At 47.8% G+C, this 17,500-nt stretch overlaps 2 protein-coding genes across 6 annotated transcripts in view; both read right to left on the bottom strand.

Moving 5' to 3' along the window:
- osbpl9 (oxysterol binding protein-like 9) overlaps positions 1-3,327 on the bottom strand; it is a gene marked incomplete at its 5' end in the record, with an annotated part of 45,803 nt that extends 42,476 nt beyond the window's left edge. For all 3 annotated transcript variants that reach the window (XM_080547815.1, XM_080547814.1, XM_080547816.1), the window contains one exon: positions 3,217-3,327. In XM_080547815.1, the coding sequence (XP_080403941.1) occupies positions 3,217-3,327 (111 nt within the window). The remainder of the gene's footprint in view (positions 1-3,216) is intronic.
- Positions 3,328-8,110: 4,783 nt separating this feature from the next.
- The window catches only part of abl2 (c-abl oncogene 2, non-receptor tyrosine kinase), a gene marked incomplete at both ends in the record, with an annotated part of 46,408 nt that continues 37,018 nt past the window's right edge, over positions 8,111-17,500 (bottom strand). For 2 of the 3 annotated variants that reach the window (XM_080547514.1, XM_080547516.1), the window contains 2 exons: positions 8,111-10,122; positions 17,272-17,448. In XM_080547514.1, the coding sequence (XP_080403640.1) occupies positions 8,111-10,122; positions 17,272-17,448 (2,189 nt within the window). Of the gene's footprint in view, positions 10,153-17,271; positions 17,449-17,500 lie in introns of all 3 variants that reach the window. The other variant, XM_080547515.1, reaches the window with a different exon arrangement.

Genomic DNA, 17,500 nt, shown 5'->3' with positions numbered 1-17,500 from the left:
AAACACACCTCGTCAAAACAAGTCGCTAACACAAAAGCCCACCCATGCTAACGGACACAACATGAATAACATGGAAAATCCCCATCAATCCTCAATTCTAAAAAACATGTAAATAACAATGAGAATCCTCATCATAAACCATCAAACACGTTCCTCTGACTCTTCATAAAGAGCTTCTCTACCAGAGCTAACGTGAGGGGCGGGATCTAAATGGTAAACGGACTGACTTATATAGCGCCTTATTCCAAAGCGCTTTACAACGGCCTCTCATTCACCCATTCACACACACACTCACACACCAATGGCGGCAAGCTACCATGCAAGGCTCGTTGGGAGCAATTTGGGGGTTCAGTGTCTTGCCCAAGGACACCTCGACATGTGGCCAGCCAGGGTTCGAACCACCGATCTGGTGCCTGACACCAGCCTGGCAGCGGCATTTTGGACTAGCTGCAGGCGGTAGATGGTCTTATCAGGAAGTCCAGCATAGAGTGAGTTGCAGTAGTCGAGCCTAGATGAGATTAGCATGAGGACGACCCTCCTCAGGTCGCTGGGGGTGAGGAAGGACTTGATCTTGGCTATGATGCGTAGTTGGTAGAAACATGCCTTCACGACGGAGTTCACTTGTCGGTCAAGGTTAAGCTCGGAGTCAAAGATGACACCGAGGTTCTTGACATGTGGTCTGACAAGGGTGGACAGGCTTCCCATGTTGGTGCTGAGCTGAGTGATGGCGGTGGTGTTGCCGATGAGGAGGATTTCCCCCTTGCTCTCATTCAGCTGTAGGAAGCTCTGGGCCATCCACTCCTTCACATCGCGGAGGCAGTCCATCAGGCGCTTCAGATCGGCGGGGTCGTCAGTGTTGATTGACAGCTATGTGACAGCAGCTATGTGACAGCAGCTATGTGACAGCAGCTATGTGACAGCAGCGTTACACTGCTATGTGACAGCAGCGTTACACAGCTATGTGACAGCAGCGTTACACAGCTATGTGACAGCAGCGTTACACAGCTGTGACAGCAGCGTTACACAGCTATGTGACAGCAGCGTTGCTATGTGACAGCAGCGTTACACAGCTATGTGACAGCAGCGTTGCTATGTGACAGCAGCGTTACACAGCTGTGACAGCAGCGTTACACAGCTATGTGACAGCAGCGTTACACAGCTGTGACAGCAGCGTTACACAGCTATGTGACAGCAGCGTTACACAGCTATGTGACAGCAGCGTTACACAGCTGTGACAGCAGCGTTACACAGCTATGTGACAGCAGCGTTGCTATGTGACAGCAGCGTTACACAGCTATGTGACAGCAGCGTTACACAGCTATGTGACAGCAGCGTTACACAGCTATGTGACAGCAGCGTTACACAGCTATGTGACAGCAGCGTTGCTATGTGACAGCAGCGTTACACAGCTATGTGACAGCAGCGGCTGGTGAAACTGGGAACAAGTCGCCCCCGACCAATCAAAATGTTCGGACTTTTAATCTGAAAGATTTAAATCAGCGTTAATTCAGCGTTGTTGCAAACCAATGACACGCTCGCTAGCTAAGCCAAAACGTTGCAATGTAGCCTATGCAATGGATTCGGTGAGTAATCCCCACTAACCACCTAATTTATTGACATTTTTCTGAATAAAAGTCCAAACAGTCCGTCGGGATGGCGACTTGTTCCCCTTGTGTCACCAGCTGCTGCCATATGACATGAAAGAGGCCTATTGACGGCACTCCTCAGGACACACTCCACAATGACCAGCCTATCCTTCTCTACTGGATTAAATCGGCCAAGAGTAACGTTGAAAAACATTTCAGAAATGTGTATCAAACTTAACGCCGTGTCCAAAAAATCCCCCATATCACTACACAGTCCTGCTTCTCTTCGCTGGTTAGACACGTAGGCAGGAGGAGAGACAGTTGTTTCAGAACTGGGAAGAAAAACATTCAAGGACAGAAAGTTCCCTAAAGAAGTACTCTGTGTGTCAGAACAGAATAGAAGACCAGTGTAGCGAAGCTGTTAGAACTCACACACCCCTGATCAGCGCTGTTTCTAGTTAGGGTTAGTTTCAGCAGCAGCAGCAGTATGGCTGTGGCAGTAATAGTGGGCTAAGCCAGGGAAGTTCATATAGAACATTTCATACTTTCATTCAAGAAAATAAATGTGTGGTTTGAGTAATGTGGGGCCTATGCCCCAGTAGAGATTTAGGCTGTGTACAGCAACGCCCCTGGTTCGAACCCTGCCTGGCTGTCACACTAGTAGAGATTCCCAAACTCTCTAGATCTGGATAGTTAGTTACTGCTCTGCTGCTTACTGTCATAAACCACGGTCCCACGTGAGGTCATTATGTCACTTGAATGTGACCTGCACACACAGTCAGGGCCACCAGACAAAAACACTGCATCAGAGATTGATGTGAGACAGTTTCTGGGTGACAACATGAACAAATAAAGCAAATGCACCAGGTGTGTTATTGTATGATCAACGAGCCCAGCCACACAGTGAACACAGGGACATCCAGGGCTGCCATGGTGGGCTCCTCACAACCATGTCAAGCAGCCAGTGAGTAGCTGTATATCCGGCTATGGGATGGTTGGCTTGGCACTGTGTTGCCCAACTTCACCTCGAGCATTTCACGTGATATCTTAAGATGTTGGGGGGGTCGTAACTCATGACCAGTGGATTAAACCATTAGGAAAGAAACCAGCTTAATCTGTTGACAATAAGTGGCTTGGAATGTCACTTCAGATCACTACTGGGCTAGCTCAGCCTGCTAACCTTGTCACCTCCCCTTGGCCAGGCTATGATTTACTGGTGCTACGGTGCTTTTGAGGCCCAGTATAAAAGCCCAGTGTTGCCTTCACACTGACACGAAAGAGCGTATCACACATGACATAGTTTGTATCGTAACAAAGTCTTGAAACACAGGGTGAGACGCAACTAGCCCCACACCAACAACGTTAGCCAGAGCTAGCTTAGCATCGCTACTACCTTACTAACTCTGGACACAAGTGGAAGTAGTGGAAACACTGCGATCTCATTGGCTAACCGGTCCACCACTAAGGCTGTGATAGGTCAACGGAGGGTGTCCGTCACTGACAAGCCCCCGCCCACTTTAGCCAAGCTGAGTTAGTGTCCCAACTGGCGATAACGGCAGGCCCCTGTTATATCTGACAACCGGGGGCCACTAACAGGTGACTCCTCACAGAGAACCGGACAGTTACGCACCGTGTAATATGACAACAGCCCGGCGTTGTAGTCCAGGACGAACCAGCGGTACTGCCAGCCCTTCATCACGTTAGTCCACTTGCTGAGCGGCCCCTCCATGATCGACGCCATCTTTACTCTGGGCCACAGAGTATAAAGGGGAGGAGTCACAGGGTATAAAGGGGAGGAGTCGGTATGGAGAAGAGCAAAACGTCACTGGGTGTCAAAAGTTCTGATGATCCGACGACCCAATGATTTATTGGTGCTTTTCCACTACAGGGCCAGCCCGGGTCGGCCCATGGTGGTGGTCCTGATTAATATCAATGCATTGCATATCAAACATATATGGATTGGATATATATATATACCTGTACACAGTGTGTTGATCTAAAGTGAATAGGTTCATCGTCATAGCTGTTGTTGAATGTTTGGGGCTTTATGATCAAAGACTGTATGCATAATAATGCAACCAGAGGACTTAATTCCATTTCTCCCCAGGCTAGTTCTGTTCCCATAACTATACACCGACGACACTGCATCCTTGGACAATTATAGCAGGCTGCGCTGCATTCCTGAGAGGCAATGACCTCAGTGTTTGAATACACCCCTTGCCTAACAATACACGTCTGAACACAAGCTGCTGATAAAATGTAGGTCTATAAACAAAGGTAAAAGGTAAGGTTTGTTTTTTGAATCTATGTGTCATTGTTCATTACACTTTCAATGCATGTCTCGAGAGCAGGCGTGGTTGTGGTAATGGGTTGGGCTGCTACGCAAACACATGCATACTGACAAAGAATAATAAAGGACCATTCGAATTCTTCAACATTTTTATTTATTATTTACATCAAGTTGAACACTGATAGGGAGAACTTCACAGTTATATACTATCGTATGTGAGCTTTAAATTAAAAACACACAAAATATATATTTTCTGACAATAAAAAAAGTGAATATGTTAACCTCATCCTCAGCCATTTTCATCCCTGTTAAATTCACATATTCAAAATGAATCGTTTTTCCATTCGCATTGCACTCGTTCATCTGTGGGGGAAGAGGCCTTTGGTATATATCACGTGTTAGAAACGAGGTTCTCAGCACCGTTCTGGTCGAACAGGAGGGAATCTCAGGCTCCAAAAACCATAAACAGAAATAAATACAGTTGAAAATAAATAAAGGGAACACAAAGATTCATCATAACCAAAAAAACTAAACAAAAAAAAGGGGTAGAAATGAATGAGCACTTGAACCTTAAAAAAAAAAAAAAAAGAAGAAATGTATGGATTCCCCAAAAAATCTGATCATGAGTTTTCCCACTGGAGAGCACTAAGGAGACACTGATGATATCAGCCCAACCAGATCGTTCCCCTAGCACAAACTGCTGCTCTATAATCTCCTCTGTCGGTCCAGTCAAATAAGACACTCTCACAGGGTCTCAAAGCCACTCACTCACTCAGAGAGAGAGAGAGAGAGAGAGAGAGTGAGAGAGAGAGGACGACAGACAGAGATAGAGAGAGGAAGACAGAGAGAGAGAGAGAGAGAGAGAGAGAGGAAGACAGAGAGAGAGAAAGAGTGTCTGGCCTAATCTACGTTTACAGTGGTCCTCTGTTGCTCAGTTGGTAGAGCAATGGCGCTAACAACTTTTCGGGTTGTGGGTTTGATTCCCGCTGGGACCATGCATGCATACATACATACTGAAAAATGTGCACTCACTGCAATGTAAGTCGCTTTGGATAAAATCGTCAGCTAAATGGCATATATATATATATTTATTATTCATCAATCATATCAATCATACAGGAGGAGTCTGACTGGAACGGACTGAGAAGGAATCAGAATAAAGAGATGAGCCGAGCGTAAGGACGTAAGGGTGACAGGCAGTACGGCCGCCAGGCCTAGCGAGACGCGGCGCTCTGTGAGAGAAGAGGCTAGTATTCATTAAGAACGTCACAGACAGCCAGAGGAGAGGGTGCAGAAGGTTTAATAGTTGAGTTCCTTCAGGTACACAGCAGCAGCTCGGGGGAGGCTGGGGGGGGGGTAGACATCGGAGGACGGGGCTTTTGTTGTAAATGTATGGAACCGGATTCGGAAACGTTATCAAAACAAACGTGTTAGGGTTGGATTTGTGTTGTGTGACAGCGTTTCTCGTTCCGTTTGCTGTGCATTTTACAATGAGCCCCGTCCTCCGATTTCTACCTCCACCAGCCTCCCCCTGGACACCAGAGTCAGGCTAATGCTGGTGTCGCTAGGTGGAGAGACAACACTCAAGCTGTGAAAGCTGTGTCTTTAGCAACCAGTCCAACCGAACCAACCGAAACAAAGGAGACACATTGCACATTTTCCTTTCAAGTTAAGAGTGAGAATATTTTTTACTCCCAATGACATTAGCGATATTGTGATATTCATACTTGGCCACAATCTCATAGAACGCTCAAAGAAAAAAAATCTGTAATCTGTAATCTGAAAACAAAAAAGCACAGAAGATATTTTTATAATTGTACATATCGCTGTATTATCCGTTTCTAGGCTTAGTAATGCAGTGTACGCAACACATCCCCCCCTAGAAGGCACCATGAATCAGCAGGGAAACATTACTGTATCCTGTAGCATAAAAAAGAAAATGGCGGTTTTACTTATTGTATTCATTGGAACGTCACAGTGAAGAGAAACCATTTTGTTGACTTTCTGAATGACCAGAGACAGAGAGAGAGAGAGAAAGAGAGACACCCTGAAGCTGATCTGCTCACACGGCCAGAAAACTGGTCTCCGAGAGATTAACAGCCAATGGGCCGGTTGTCCAGACACAGATTAAGCCAAGTAGAAAAACTTCCATTGAAGACGCAGCTCAGTCTAGGATTAGGCTTAACCTGTGTCCGCCCTGACCGGCCGTTGTGTACGAGCGACATGGCCGTGGGTGTGACCAGCCTCGCTTAGGGATGAAAGCAGAAATCTGGGAATGTGTGTGTAGTAGGCCCCTACATCAGCCATGTGACCTCAGCAACATGACCTCACTAGTCATGCTGAAGCCTTCTAGAACACGCCGAAAACCAACGCTTCAACATTCTGTTTTGAAGAGTTGCCGACTAGAATGATTGATTGATATCGGGGGTTGATGAATATATGACCAAACAAGTATAAAACAGATCAATTATAAAACCCCATCTTCTCCAGGGAAGATGGCCACTCATGCAGATGGATATTCCAACACGTTCATAACTGAAGAAAAACAATACATTCATTAATTAGATCATAGGGGGCGGGGCCTCAGTCCTACAGGCAATAACACACTTCCTGTTTCCTTTCCATAGTCAAACACTTCTCCACAACCTGTGATCTTAAAAAAACTTTTTCCTGGATATGAAATAAAGCAAATATTTACATAACATTTTTTTTCAAAATATGTCTGTGCTTTTAATAATAATAATAATAATAATAATAAAAAAAAACAATAATTTAAAATTCAAGTTGTACATACATTGTAAAAGACATTCTGAAAGCCCAAATAAATGTACAATAATTCGCTCATTTGTTTTTTGCAGATTTTTCATACATTTATAGAATCCAGGCACTGACAGACTGGGCCTTAGGGAGTCAGATCTAAAGGACACTTAGAGAAACACTGTCCCAAACCACACACTCTGCTCTCATCCTGCTCCCCTCCCCTCTCTCCTCCCCAGCTCCAAACACAGGGACAATGTGCAGGGGGAATTGGACATACATATTGAAATGATTACATGTTCCATTCATGTGACACTAGTGTGTGTGTGTGTGTGTGTGTGAGAGAGTATGACTAAGGTCAAATCAAATGGAACCGCTAAGAACATGGACCCAAACCAGTGGTACACCCAGATGACTAGAACCTTCTCTATGTCCCAAGAGACTAGAACCTTCTCAAGAGACTAGAACCTTCTCTATGTCCCAAGAGACTAGAACCTCCTCTATGTCCCAAGAGACGAGAACCTCCTCTATGTCCCAAGAGACTAGAACATTCTCTATGTCCCAAGAGACTAGAACCTTCTCTATGTCCCAAGAGACTAGAACCTTCTCTATGTCCCAAGAGACTAGAACCTTCTCTGTCCCAAGAGACTAGAACCTTCTCTGTCCCAAGAGACTAGAACCTTCTCAAGAGACTAGAACCTTCTCAAGTGACTAGAACCTTCTCAAGTGACTAGAACCTTCTCAAGTGACTAGAACCTTCTCTGTCCCAAGAGACTAGAACCTTCTCTGTGTCTCAAGAGACTAGAACCTTCTCAAGTGACTAGAACCTTCTCTGTGTCTCAAGAGACTAGAACCTTCTCAAGTGACTAGAACCTTTTCTAGGTCCTTGAACAGTGACATGATGTGAAGTCACAGCTAGTGATGTTGTTGGAGACAGGTGGTATGAGAGGTTTGACAGGTCACCACCGGTATTCATACATTTGTCATCTGTACTCCTGGTCCTTTAGCGGCTTACTGACACTCGGCTACACAGACCGATCCTGTTCTGGACTCGCTCCACATTCAGAGCACAAGAAGGCCTTAAACCCGGTGGCAGAGTTTTTAATTTTGGGGGGGGGGGGAAGGGGGCATAAAACAGTTACTTGGCGCGAAGTGAACCAAACACATAGTTTGGCGCATCATCAACAATGTTTGTTTGGCATCATAAACAATGTATATATATACACACACAAGATTCAGAACAGTGTTCTCCACACTGGCTTTTTATGAAAAGAGTCGACTGTAAACAATAAAGAGATACGTGTTTGTAGTGATTTTCTAATGAGGTACTGTTGAGATTCTTCTCTCTATGTCCCCCCGAACGGTTAATTAGAGCCAGAAACAATTAGAAAAAACGGGAATAGAGGGACAAGTGTGACAGGGTCCAGAGGGGACGGGGGACGGGGGGGTCGTGGGGAGTGAGCGGGCGTCATGTTGGCTACCTCTGCACCACATCGCTAATCTCCTTGATGCAGGTCTGCAGGTTGTCCAGGGCCAGACTGGAGCCCCCCAAGCTTCCACCACCACCACCTCCTCCTCCTCCGCCCCCCCCGGACGAGGCCCTGAACTCCTGCAGGCTGAGCTCCAGCTTGCCCACCGCCTCGCGGAAGGCGAACTTGTTCCTCATCTGGGGGATGCAGTCCACGTAGCCGGAGCAGTAGTCCAGCAGCTGGTGTCCGGCGTCGACCACCTGGCTGCTGGAGGACGAGGACGTCGTCGAGGACGACTCGGGGCCTCCGCCGCCGCCGTGGAGCGCGCTGCTCAGGCACTCTGCGCACTCCAGCAGCACCTCCCGGCTCACCTTGTCCACCGGCAGCCTCTCCTGCTGCTGCCTGGGCCGTCGCAGCGCCACCTTGGATCCTCCAGAGGGCGCTGTGCTGGAGGAGGAGGAGGAGGAGGAGTTGTTGCTGGCTCCGTTGGCCAGTTTAGCGGTGGTGGTGGGGGTGGTGTTGTTGTTGTTGGTGGAGGAAAAGGAGGAAGACGAGGCCGGAGGCACTTGCGGCGGCGGCACCGACGGTCTCGCCGTCACCATACCGACCGCTCGCCCGGGCCGCTTGGTGCCCCTTCCGCCCCCACCCCCGCCCTCCCCGCCGTCCCCGTTGACCTCCGCCTGCTCCTCGCCGTCCCCGATGTAGGAGTGCTGCTGCTGCTGTTGCGTGCTGCGCAGCAGGGTGGGGGGCGGCGGGGGGGCGCACTTGGGTTTGACCAGGCGCGGCCGGTCCGCCTGGTGCTCCAACAGCTTGAAGCGGTTGCCCTGGGAGTCGACCCCCACCAGGTGGACGTCCGCAGGGCTGCTGTGCTTCAGCGTCGGGGAGATCAGCACGGGCACCTTGTGGTTGTGAGGCGTGCCCCCCCCTGGCAGGCCCCCCTGCCCCCCCGCCGCCTTAGAGGGCGACGACCACCCCCCCTGTCTGTCCTGCACCACACCACCCTCCTGACCCCCCCGCGAGTGACAGTCCGAGGACTCCGACTCCCCGCCCACCCCGGGTCCTCTCACCCCCCCACCACCACCACCACCTTCCCTCCCTCCTCCTCCCCCCCCCACCCCGCGGGGCAGCAGCTTGGCCTTCGGCCTCTCCCTGATCTGGGCCGTGCCCTCGTCCATCCTCCGTGGCAGGGTGGCGTCCCCCCCTCCCCCCATCCCCGCGGGGGGGCGGGCGGCGGCGCCGTTCTCCGGCTGGGACGTGGTGGAGACCGTGCGCTCCAGGGGGGGCTTGCTCCCCCCCCCGCCGCCCCGGTTCCTGGGCAGCGTCAGCGCCATGCGCTCCAGGTCCGGCAGCCCGGCCGACATGGACGAGGTGGAGTTAGACCTGGGGAAGGGCTTGCCCCCCCCAACGCCCCCGGACCCCCCCCCACCACCCCCGTCGTCGGAGCAGGTGGACTTGCCCGTCCGTAGCCCCAGGGTTTTCTTGATGAGGCGGGGGGTAAAGAACCCTGCGAGTCCCGCCCAGCTACTGCTGCCTCCGCCGCCCCCGACCTGTGACCCCGACCCCCCTCCCGCCGAGCCTTGGTTGGCCGAGGGCTTCTGTCCGAAGGTGGCGCCGCAGCAGCGAGACTGGACGTGGTTGGCGTCCCCACCGTGGGACGGAGAGAAGCCAAGGCCATCGCCCTGGGAGGGCAGCGGAGGCGGGAGGGCGCAGAAGCCCGCGGCCGGCTCGTACTTCTTGTGAGGCTGCGTCTCCATCTCCCGGAACGAGCTGCTCCTCTTGGGCGGGGTGGGCAGGCTCTGCTGCAGCTGGGAGGAGGGGGAGGAGGAGGAAGAGGAGGAGGACTTCTTCTTCATGAAGGAGCTGAAGAAGCCCGCCTTGCGGTCGCGGGTGAAGGTGGTCTCCTGGCCGTCCTCCAGGAGGCTGTTGGGGGATTTGTCCCGTTGTTTCCGGGGCAGAGCGGGAGAGCTGCCCGAACGTCCGTCTCCTCCTCCTCCTCCTCCCAGCAGAGTGGCGACCAGACCTGGGAAGGAGAGGAGGTGAGGGGTTACTACTGGCACCAGGCTGGTACCACATAAATGGTAAATGGACTGACTTATATAGCGCCTTATTCCAAAGCGCTTCACAACGGCCTCTCATTCACCCGTTCAAACACACATTCACACACCAATGGCGGCAAGCTACCATGCAAGGCGCCTGCTCATTGGGAGCAATTTTGGGGTTCAGTGTCTTGTCCAAGGACAGCTCGACATGTGGCCAGCCGGGGTTCGAACCGCCAATCTGCCGACCATGCGATCATTAGACGGCAGCTCTACCTCCTCAGCCACAGCCGCCCCATCCCACATACACACACAAGCTCTATAACATATACAGTTGTAGTCAAAAGTTGATACACTTGTAAAGAACGTGTATGTCATGGCAGTCTTGAGTTTCCAATCATTTCTACAACTCTTATATTTCTGTGATAGAGTGATTGGAGCACATACTTCTTTGTCACCCAAAAACTTAATTAATGAAGTTTGGTTCTTTTATGAATTTATTATGGTTCAAACACAAACTTTACAATGGGAAAGTTAAAGGAGCTCAGCACGGATGTGAAATAGTGGATCATTGACTTGAACAAGTCAGGAAAGTCACTCCATTTCAAATCAGCTACAGGTCCCAAGATCAACTGTGCAAACAATTATTTGTAAGTATAAAGTAAAGAGTAAAGAGCATGGCACAGTTGTGTCACTGCCACGATCAGAAAACGCAAGCTGTCATCTGCTGCTGAGAGAAAAATTGGTCAGGATGGTCAAGAGTCAACCAGGAACTACCAAGAAGCAGGTCTGCAATGAATTAGAAGCTGCTGGAAGACAGGTGTCAGTGTCCACAGTCAAGTGTGTTTTACATCGCCATGGGCTGAGAGGCTGCCGTGCCAGGAGGAAGCCCTTGCTCCAGAAGCACCTTAAGGCTCGACTGAAGTTTTCTGCTGATCACACGGACAAAGAAAAGGCCTTCTGGAGGAAAGTTCTGTGGTCAGAAAACTGTTTGGCCACAATGACCAGAAATATGTTTGGAGGAGAGAAGGTGAGGCCTGTCGTATGTCCTTAGACCTTCAGCTCCGTTGCAGTGAGCCAGTCCAGTGTGTCTTCGTCTCGGCCAATTAAACCACGGTCGCCATTCGGTGGCCGGTATTTGGGGCAGCTGGTAATCACATGCTCCACGGGTCTGTAACGGATCCCCGCATTCGCAGTGGGCTCTGGGCCTGTTTTGCTGCCAATGGAACTGGTGCTTTACAGAAAGTAAATGGAATAAGGATTACCTCCAAATTCTTCAGGATAACCTAAAATCATCAGCCAGAAGGTTGGGTCTTGGGCGCAGTTGGGTGTTCCAACAGGACAATGACCCCAAACACACCACATCAAAAGTGGTAAAGGAATGGCTAAATCAGGCTAGAATTAAGGTTTTAGAACGGCCTTCCCAAAGTCCTGACTTAAACCCCACCGAGAACATGTGGACAGTGCTGAAGAAACAAGTCCATGTCAGAAATCCAACAGATTTAGCTGAACTGCACTGATTCTGTCAAGAGGAGTGGTCAAAGATTCAACCAGAAGCTTGCCAGAAGCCGGTGGTTGGCTACCAAAAGCGCCTAATTGAGGTGAAAAGGGCCAAGGGACATGTAACCAAATAATAGCATTGCTGTATGTCTATTTTTGACCCAGCAGATTTGGTCACATTTTCAGAAGACCCATAATAAATTCATAAAACTTCATGACTTTTCTTGAGACAAAGATGTGCTCGAATCACTGTATCACAGAAATATAAGAGTTGTAGAAATTATTGGAAAGTCAAGACTGCCATGACATACATGTTCTTTACAAGTGTATGTAAACTTTTGACCACAACTGTATGTTCTGTAGTTTTGGTTGGGTTAGCAGTGAAAGCACGCACAAACACACACGCACACTCGCACGCACACACGCTTCATCCCATGCATCACAATGAGCCTGTCCTCCGATTACACACAGTAATGTAACCCCAGTGACTATACTGTTGGGAAAGTCTGCAGGCTAATCAACCATTGCAGCCGCTCATTAGCGCCATCTGTAATGTGCTGACAATGTGACAACTGTGGTGTTTAGACCAGTCATATCAGTGCACACACCATCTTGTGTCCCAAAGTGACTATACTGTTCAATCCCTGTGTGTGTGTGTGTGTGTGTGTACTGGGGTGGTAGGGGACTGGGCGTGGCATCAGGGGAGCAGGGTGGGTGAGATGGGGTGGTTTTTAGGTTTTTTTTGTATGTGAAAAATGGAGCATAAGATACTACTTGTATGATGCATACCCTAAATGCTTCAGAAAGAACACATCACAACAGAGGATGTGGCTACAGGTGCTTATTCTTATACATGTGCACTTATTGACTCCCATTTATAGATTTAAAAACAAAGGACTGTTGATGGAAACTCCCTCTAACTCGTTACAAGCACCCAAATGTGTTAACACTTGAAGGGGAGTGAATGAGTGCACACTTCAGGAGAAGGGTAGATAATGAGTGTATACTCCAGGGAGAAGGGTAGATAATGAGTGCACACTTCAGGAGAAGGGTAGATAATGAGTGTATACTTCAGGGAGAAGGGTAGATAATGAGTGTACACTTCAGGAGAAGGGTAGATAATGAGTGTACACTTCAGGAGAAGGGTAGATAATGAGTGTATACTTCAGGAGAAGGGTAGATAATGAGTGTATACTTCAGGAGAAGGGTAGATAATGAGTGTATACTTCAGGAGAAGGGTAGATAATGAGTGTATACTTCAGGAGAAGGGTAGATAATGAGTGTATACTTCAGGAGAAGGGTAGATAATGAGTGTACACTTCAGGAGAAGGGTAGATAATGAGTGTATACTTCAGGAACAGGGTAGATAATGAGTGTATACTCCAGGAGAAGGGTAGATAATGAGTGCACACTTCAGGAGAAGGGTAGATAATGAGTGTATACTTCAGGGAGAAGGGTAGATAATGAGTGTACACTTCAGGAGAAGGGTAGATAATGAGTGTACACTTCAGGAGAAGGGTAGATAATGAGTGTACACTTCAGGAGAAGGGTAGATAATGAGTGTATACTTCAGGAACAGGGTAGATAATGAGTGTATACTCCAGGGAGAAGGGTAGATAATGAGTGTATACTTGAGGGAGAAGGGTAGATAATGAGTGTATACTCCAGGGAGGAGGGTAGATAATGAGTGTATACTTCAGGAGAAGGGTAGATAATGAGTGTATACTTCAGGGAGAAAGGTAGATAATGAGTGTATACTTCAGGGAGAAGGGTAGATAATGAGTGTATACTCCAGGGAGAAGGGTAGATAATGAGTGTATACTTCAGGGAGAAGGGTAGATAATGAGTGTATACTTCAGGAGAAGGGTAGATAATGAGTGTGTACTTCAGGAGAAGGGTAGATAATGAGTGTATTCTTCAGGAGAAGGGTAGATAATGAGTGTATACTTCAGGAGAAGGGTAGATAATGAGTGTATACTTCAGGGAGAAGGGTAGATAATGAGTGTATACTTCAGGGAGAAGGGTAGATAATGAGTGTATACTTCAGGGTGAAGGGTAGATAATGAGTGTGTACTTCAGGAGAAGGGTAGATAATGAGTGTATACTTCAGGAGAAGGGTAGATAATGAGTGTATACTTCAGGAGAAGGGTAGATAATGAGTGTATACTCCAGGGAGAAGGGTAGATAATGAGTGTATACTTCAGGAGAAGGGTAGATAATGAGTGTATACTTCAGGGAGAAGGGTAGATAATGAGTATATACTTCAGGGAGAAGGGTAGATAATGAGTGTACACTTCAGGAGAAGGGTAGATAATGAGTGTATACTTCAGGAGAAGGGTAGATAATGAGTATATACTTCAGGGAGAAGGGTAGATAATGAGTATATACTTCAGGGAGAAGGGTAGATAATGAGTGTATACTTCAGGGAGGAGGGTAGATAATGAGTGTATACTTCAGGAGAAGGGTAGATAATGAGTGTATACTTCAGGGAGAAGGGTAGATAATGAGTGTATACTTCAGGGAGAAGGGTAGATAATGAGTGTATACTTCAGGAGAAGGGTAGATAATGAGTGTATACTTCATGGAGAAGGGTAGATAATGAGTGTACACTTCAGGAGAAGGGTAGATAATGAGTGTATACTTCAGGGAGAAGGGTAGATAATGAGTGCACACTTCAGGAGAAGGGTAGATAATGAGTGTATACTTCAGGAGAAGGGTAGATAATGAGTGTATACATCAGGGAGAAGGGTAGATAATGAGTATATACCTCAGGGAGAAGGGTAGATAATGAGTGCATACTTCAGGGAGAAGGGTAGATAATGAGTATATACTTCAGGGAGAAGGGTAGATAATGAGTGTACACTTCAGGAGAAGGGTAGATAATGAGTGTATACTTCAGGAGAAGGGTAGATAATGAGTATATACTTCAGGGAGAAGGGTAGATAATGAGTATATACTTCAGGGAGAAGGGTAGATAATGAGTGTATACTTCAGGGAGGAGGGTAGATAATGAGTGTATACTTCAGGAGAAGGGTAGATAATGAGTGTATACTTCAGGGAGAAGGGTAGATAATGAGTGTATACTTCAGGGAGAAGGGTAGATAATGAGTGTATACTTCAGGAGAAGGGTAGATAATGAGTGTATACTTCATGGAGAAGGGTAGATAATGAGTGTACACTTCAGGAGAAGGGTAGATAATGAGTGTATACTTCAGGGAGAAGGGTAGATAATGAGTGCACACTTCAGGAGAAGGGTAGATAATGAGTGTATACTTCAGGAGAAGGGTAGATAATGAGTGTATACATCAGGGAGAAGGGTAGATAATGAGTATATACCTCAGGGAGAAGGGTAGATAATGAGTGCATACTTCAGGGAGAAGGGTAGATAATGAGTGTATACTTCAGGAGAAGGGTAGATAATGAGTGTACACTTCAGGAGAAGGGTAGATAATGAGTGTACACTTCAGGAGAAGGGTAGATAATGAGTATATACTCCAGGGAGAAGGGTAGATAATGAGTGTACACTTCAGGAGAAGGGTAGATAATGAGTGTATACTTCAGGAGAAGGGTAGATAATGAGTGTATACTTCAGGAGAAGGGTAGATAATGAGTGTATACTCCAGGGAGAAGGGTAGATAATGAGTGTATACTTCAGGAGAAGGGTAGATAATGAGTGTACACTTCAGGAGAAGGGTAGATAATGAGTGTATACTTCAGGAGAAGGGTAGATAATGAGTGTATACTTCAGGGAGAAGGGTAGATAATGAGTGTACACTTCAGGAGAAGGGTAGATAGAGCATATACTTCAGGGAGAAGGGTAGATAATGAGTATATACTTCAGGGAGGAGGGTCCATAATAAGTGTGTACTTCAGGGAGAATGTAAGCCCTGTTTATAGTATGGATGGAAGGCCCAAGTGACTCAGCATGGCTCTCTGGTTTCATCTGAGATCCATACGCAGCATGATTACTGTGTGTGTGTGTGTGTGTCAGTGTGTGTGTGTGTGTGTCAGTGTGTTTGTGTGTGTGTGTGTGTGTCCGTGTGTTAACAGCTAACCCAACCAAGACAACAGAACAACACGTTGTAGGGCAAGATATTGAGGGGCAAAACATATTTTAGGAGTGAAAATAAAATACATTGACTCTCTTTTTTGGAGATTACAGTCAAACATGGAACAACAACAAAACTTTATTTGAAACCATAAATAACGTAAAAAAAAAAAGAAGTAAATACATAAAAGACGAGATTGTAAATAAACTAAAGAACATACTGTGAGGTGGTGGGTAATGAGCTAATTTTAATTCAGGTATTGTTACAAATGCAGTCACGGTTAGTTAGACTGTCACACCTTCACACCTCAGGTTAACACACACGGATGACACGCACAGACAGACTGACAGACAGACAGACAAAGACAGAGAGAGAGACAGACAGACAGAGAGACAGAGACAGACTGACAGAGAGAGAGAGAGAGAGAGAGACAGAGAGACAGAGAGACAGACAGACAGACAGACGGACAGAGATAGACAAACAGATGTATTCTGTAGGTCTTGTCTGCTCATGTCTGGGTGAGTAGATGGGTATGGAGGTGATGATGACATCATGGATTATAGTGGTTACACAACATCCCCAACAGTGATTAATACTTAAGCCCAATGCACACGGCGCGGGATTTTGTCGCACCGCAAATTCGATTCCATTGTTTTGAATGAGACAATGCACACGCTGTGCGATGCGATATTGTCGCACGACAACATTCGATTCTCAATTCAAACCAACGAAGTCGGACCAGGCAGGCTGAGAATCGAATGTTGTCGTGCGTCAAAATCGCACGCCGTGTGCATTGGCCTATAGAAGAGGGTTGATGAATAGTTGTGATGTCATAGTGGTGATGTCATAGTGGGCTGGGATTCTGTGACTTGGTGAAGTGCTCATCATCGGGTTGTATTTGTGTATAAAGCAGATAATAATAATAATAATAATAATAATAATAATAATAACTTTTTATTTGTAAATCGCTTTTCCTGCAAACGTTGCAGCTCAAAGTGCTCCAATCATGATTAAAACTCAATTTTGACCTCTAAAACACATCATGTGTTCTAATGTTGACCTAGTGGTGGTCAGACACGCTCTCGGAGCTTGCTACTTGTTAATGTTAGTTTAAATTAGATTAAATAAAGGTTAAATAAATACAAATCTAAAAGAAACAAATGGGTTTGATAAGTTTGGGTCAAGTGGGTATTGTTCATTGTAATGAACAGCACTGGGCGGGCAATGCCACTGTGTGGGCGTGGAGGTGGAGGTAGTGGTGATTGAGGTGGGTAAGGAGGTGGTGGTGGATGAGGAGGTGGTGTTGGTGGTGGATGAGGAAATGGGTGAGGAGGTTATGGTGGGTGAGGAGGTGATGTTGGAGGAGGTGATGTTGGGTGAGGAGGAAGAGGAGGTGGTGGTTGTGGTGGTGGAGGTCCAGGGGTCATCCAGGGAGGTCAGAGGTCGGTCAGTCAGGCAGGTAGACGGCTGCCATCCTCCTCAGCCTGCGGGCCAAGCGGCGGCGGTCGTTGCGGGGGGGTCGAGGGTGAGGAGGAGGAGGGTGAGGAGGAGGAGGATGGGGGGCGGAGGGGGGGGGGCAGGTACCTGAGGGGCCGTGTGTCCCAGAGGAGGGGTCCAGACCGCCCTCGATGTTCTCCTTGTTCTCCCCGTGCTTCTTCAGCGTGCGCGACTTGGACGGCAGCAGGGGCAGGTCGTGGCCGAAGGGGTGCAGTGGCGCTGCGTGGCCAGAGGAGGCGGTCTTGCACAGCTCCTCGGCTACCTCTGTAAGGTCGGGAGAGAAGGAGAGGAGGAGAGTTAGAGACTACGTTCAGGG

Source organism: Nansenia antarctica (genome assembly GCF_963989245.1).
Source record: "Nansenia antarctica genome assembly, chromosome: 17".
Taxonomy (NCBI): Eukaryota; Metazoa; Chordata; class Actinopteri; order Argentiniformes; family Microstomatidae; genus Nansenia; species Nansenia antarctica.
Note: the sequence above shows the minus strand (reverse complement) of the source record. Positions and strands in the feature narration are given on the sequence as shown.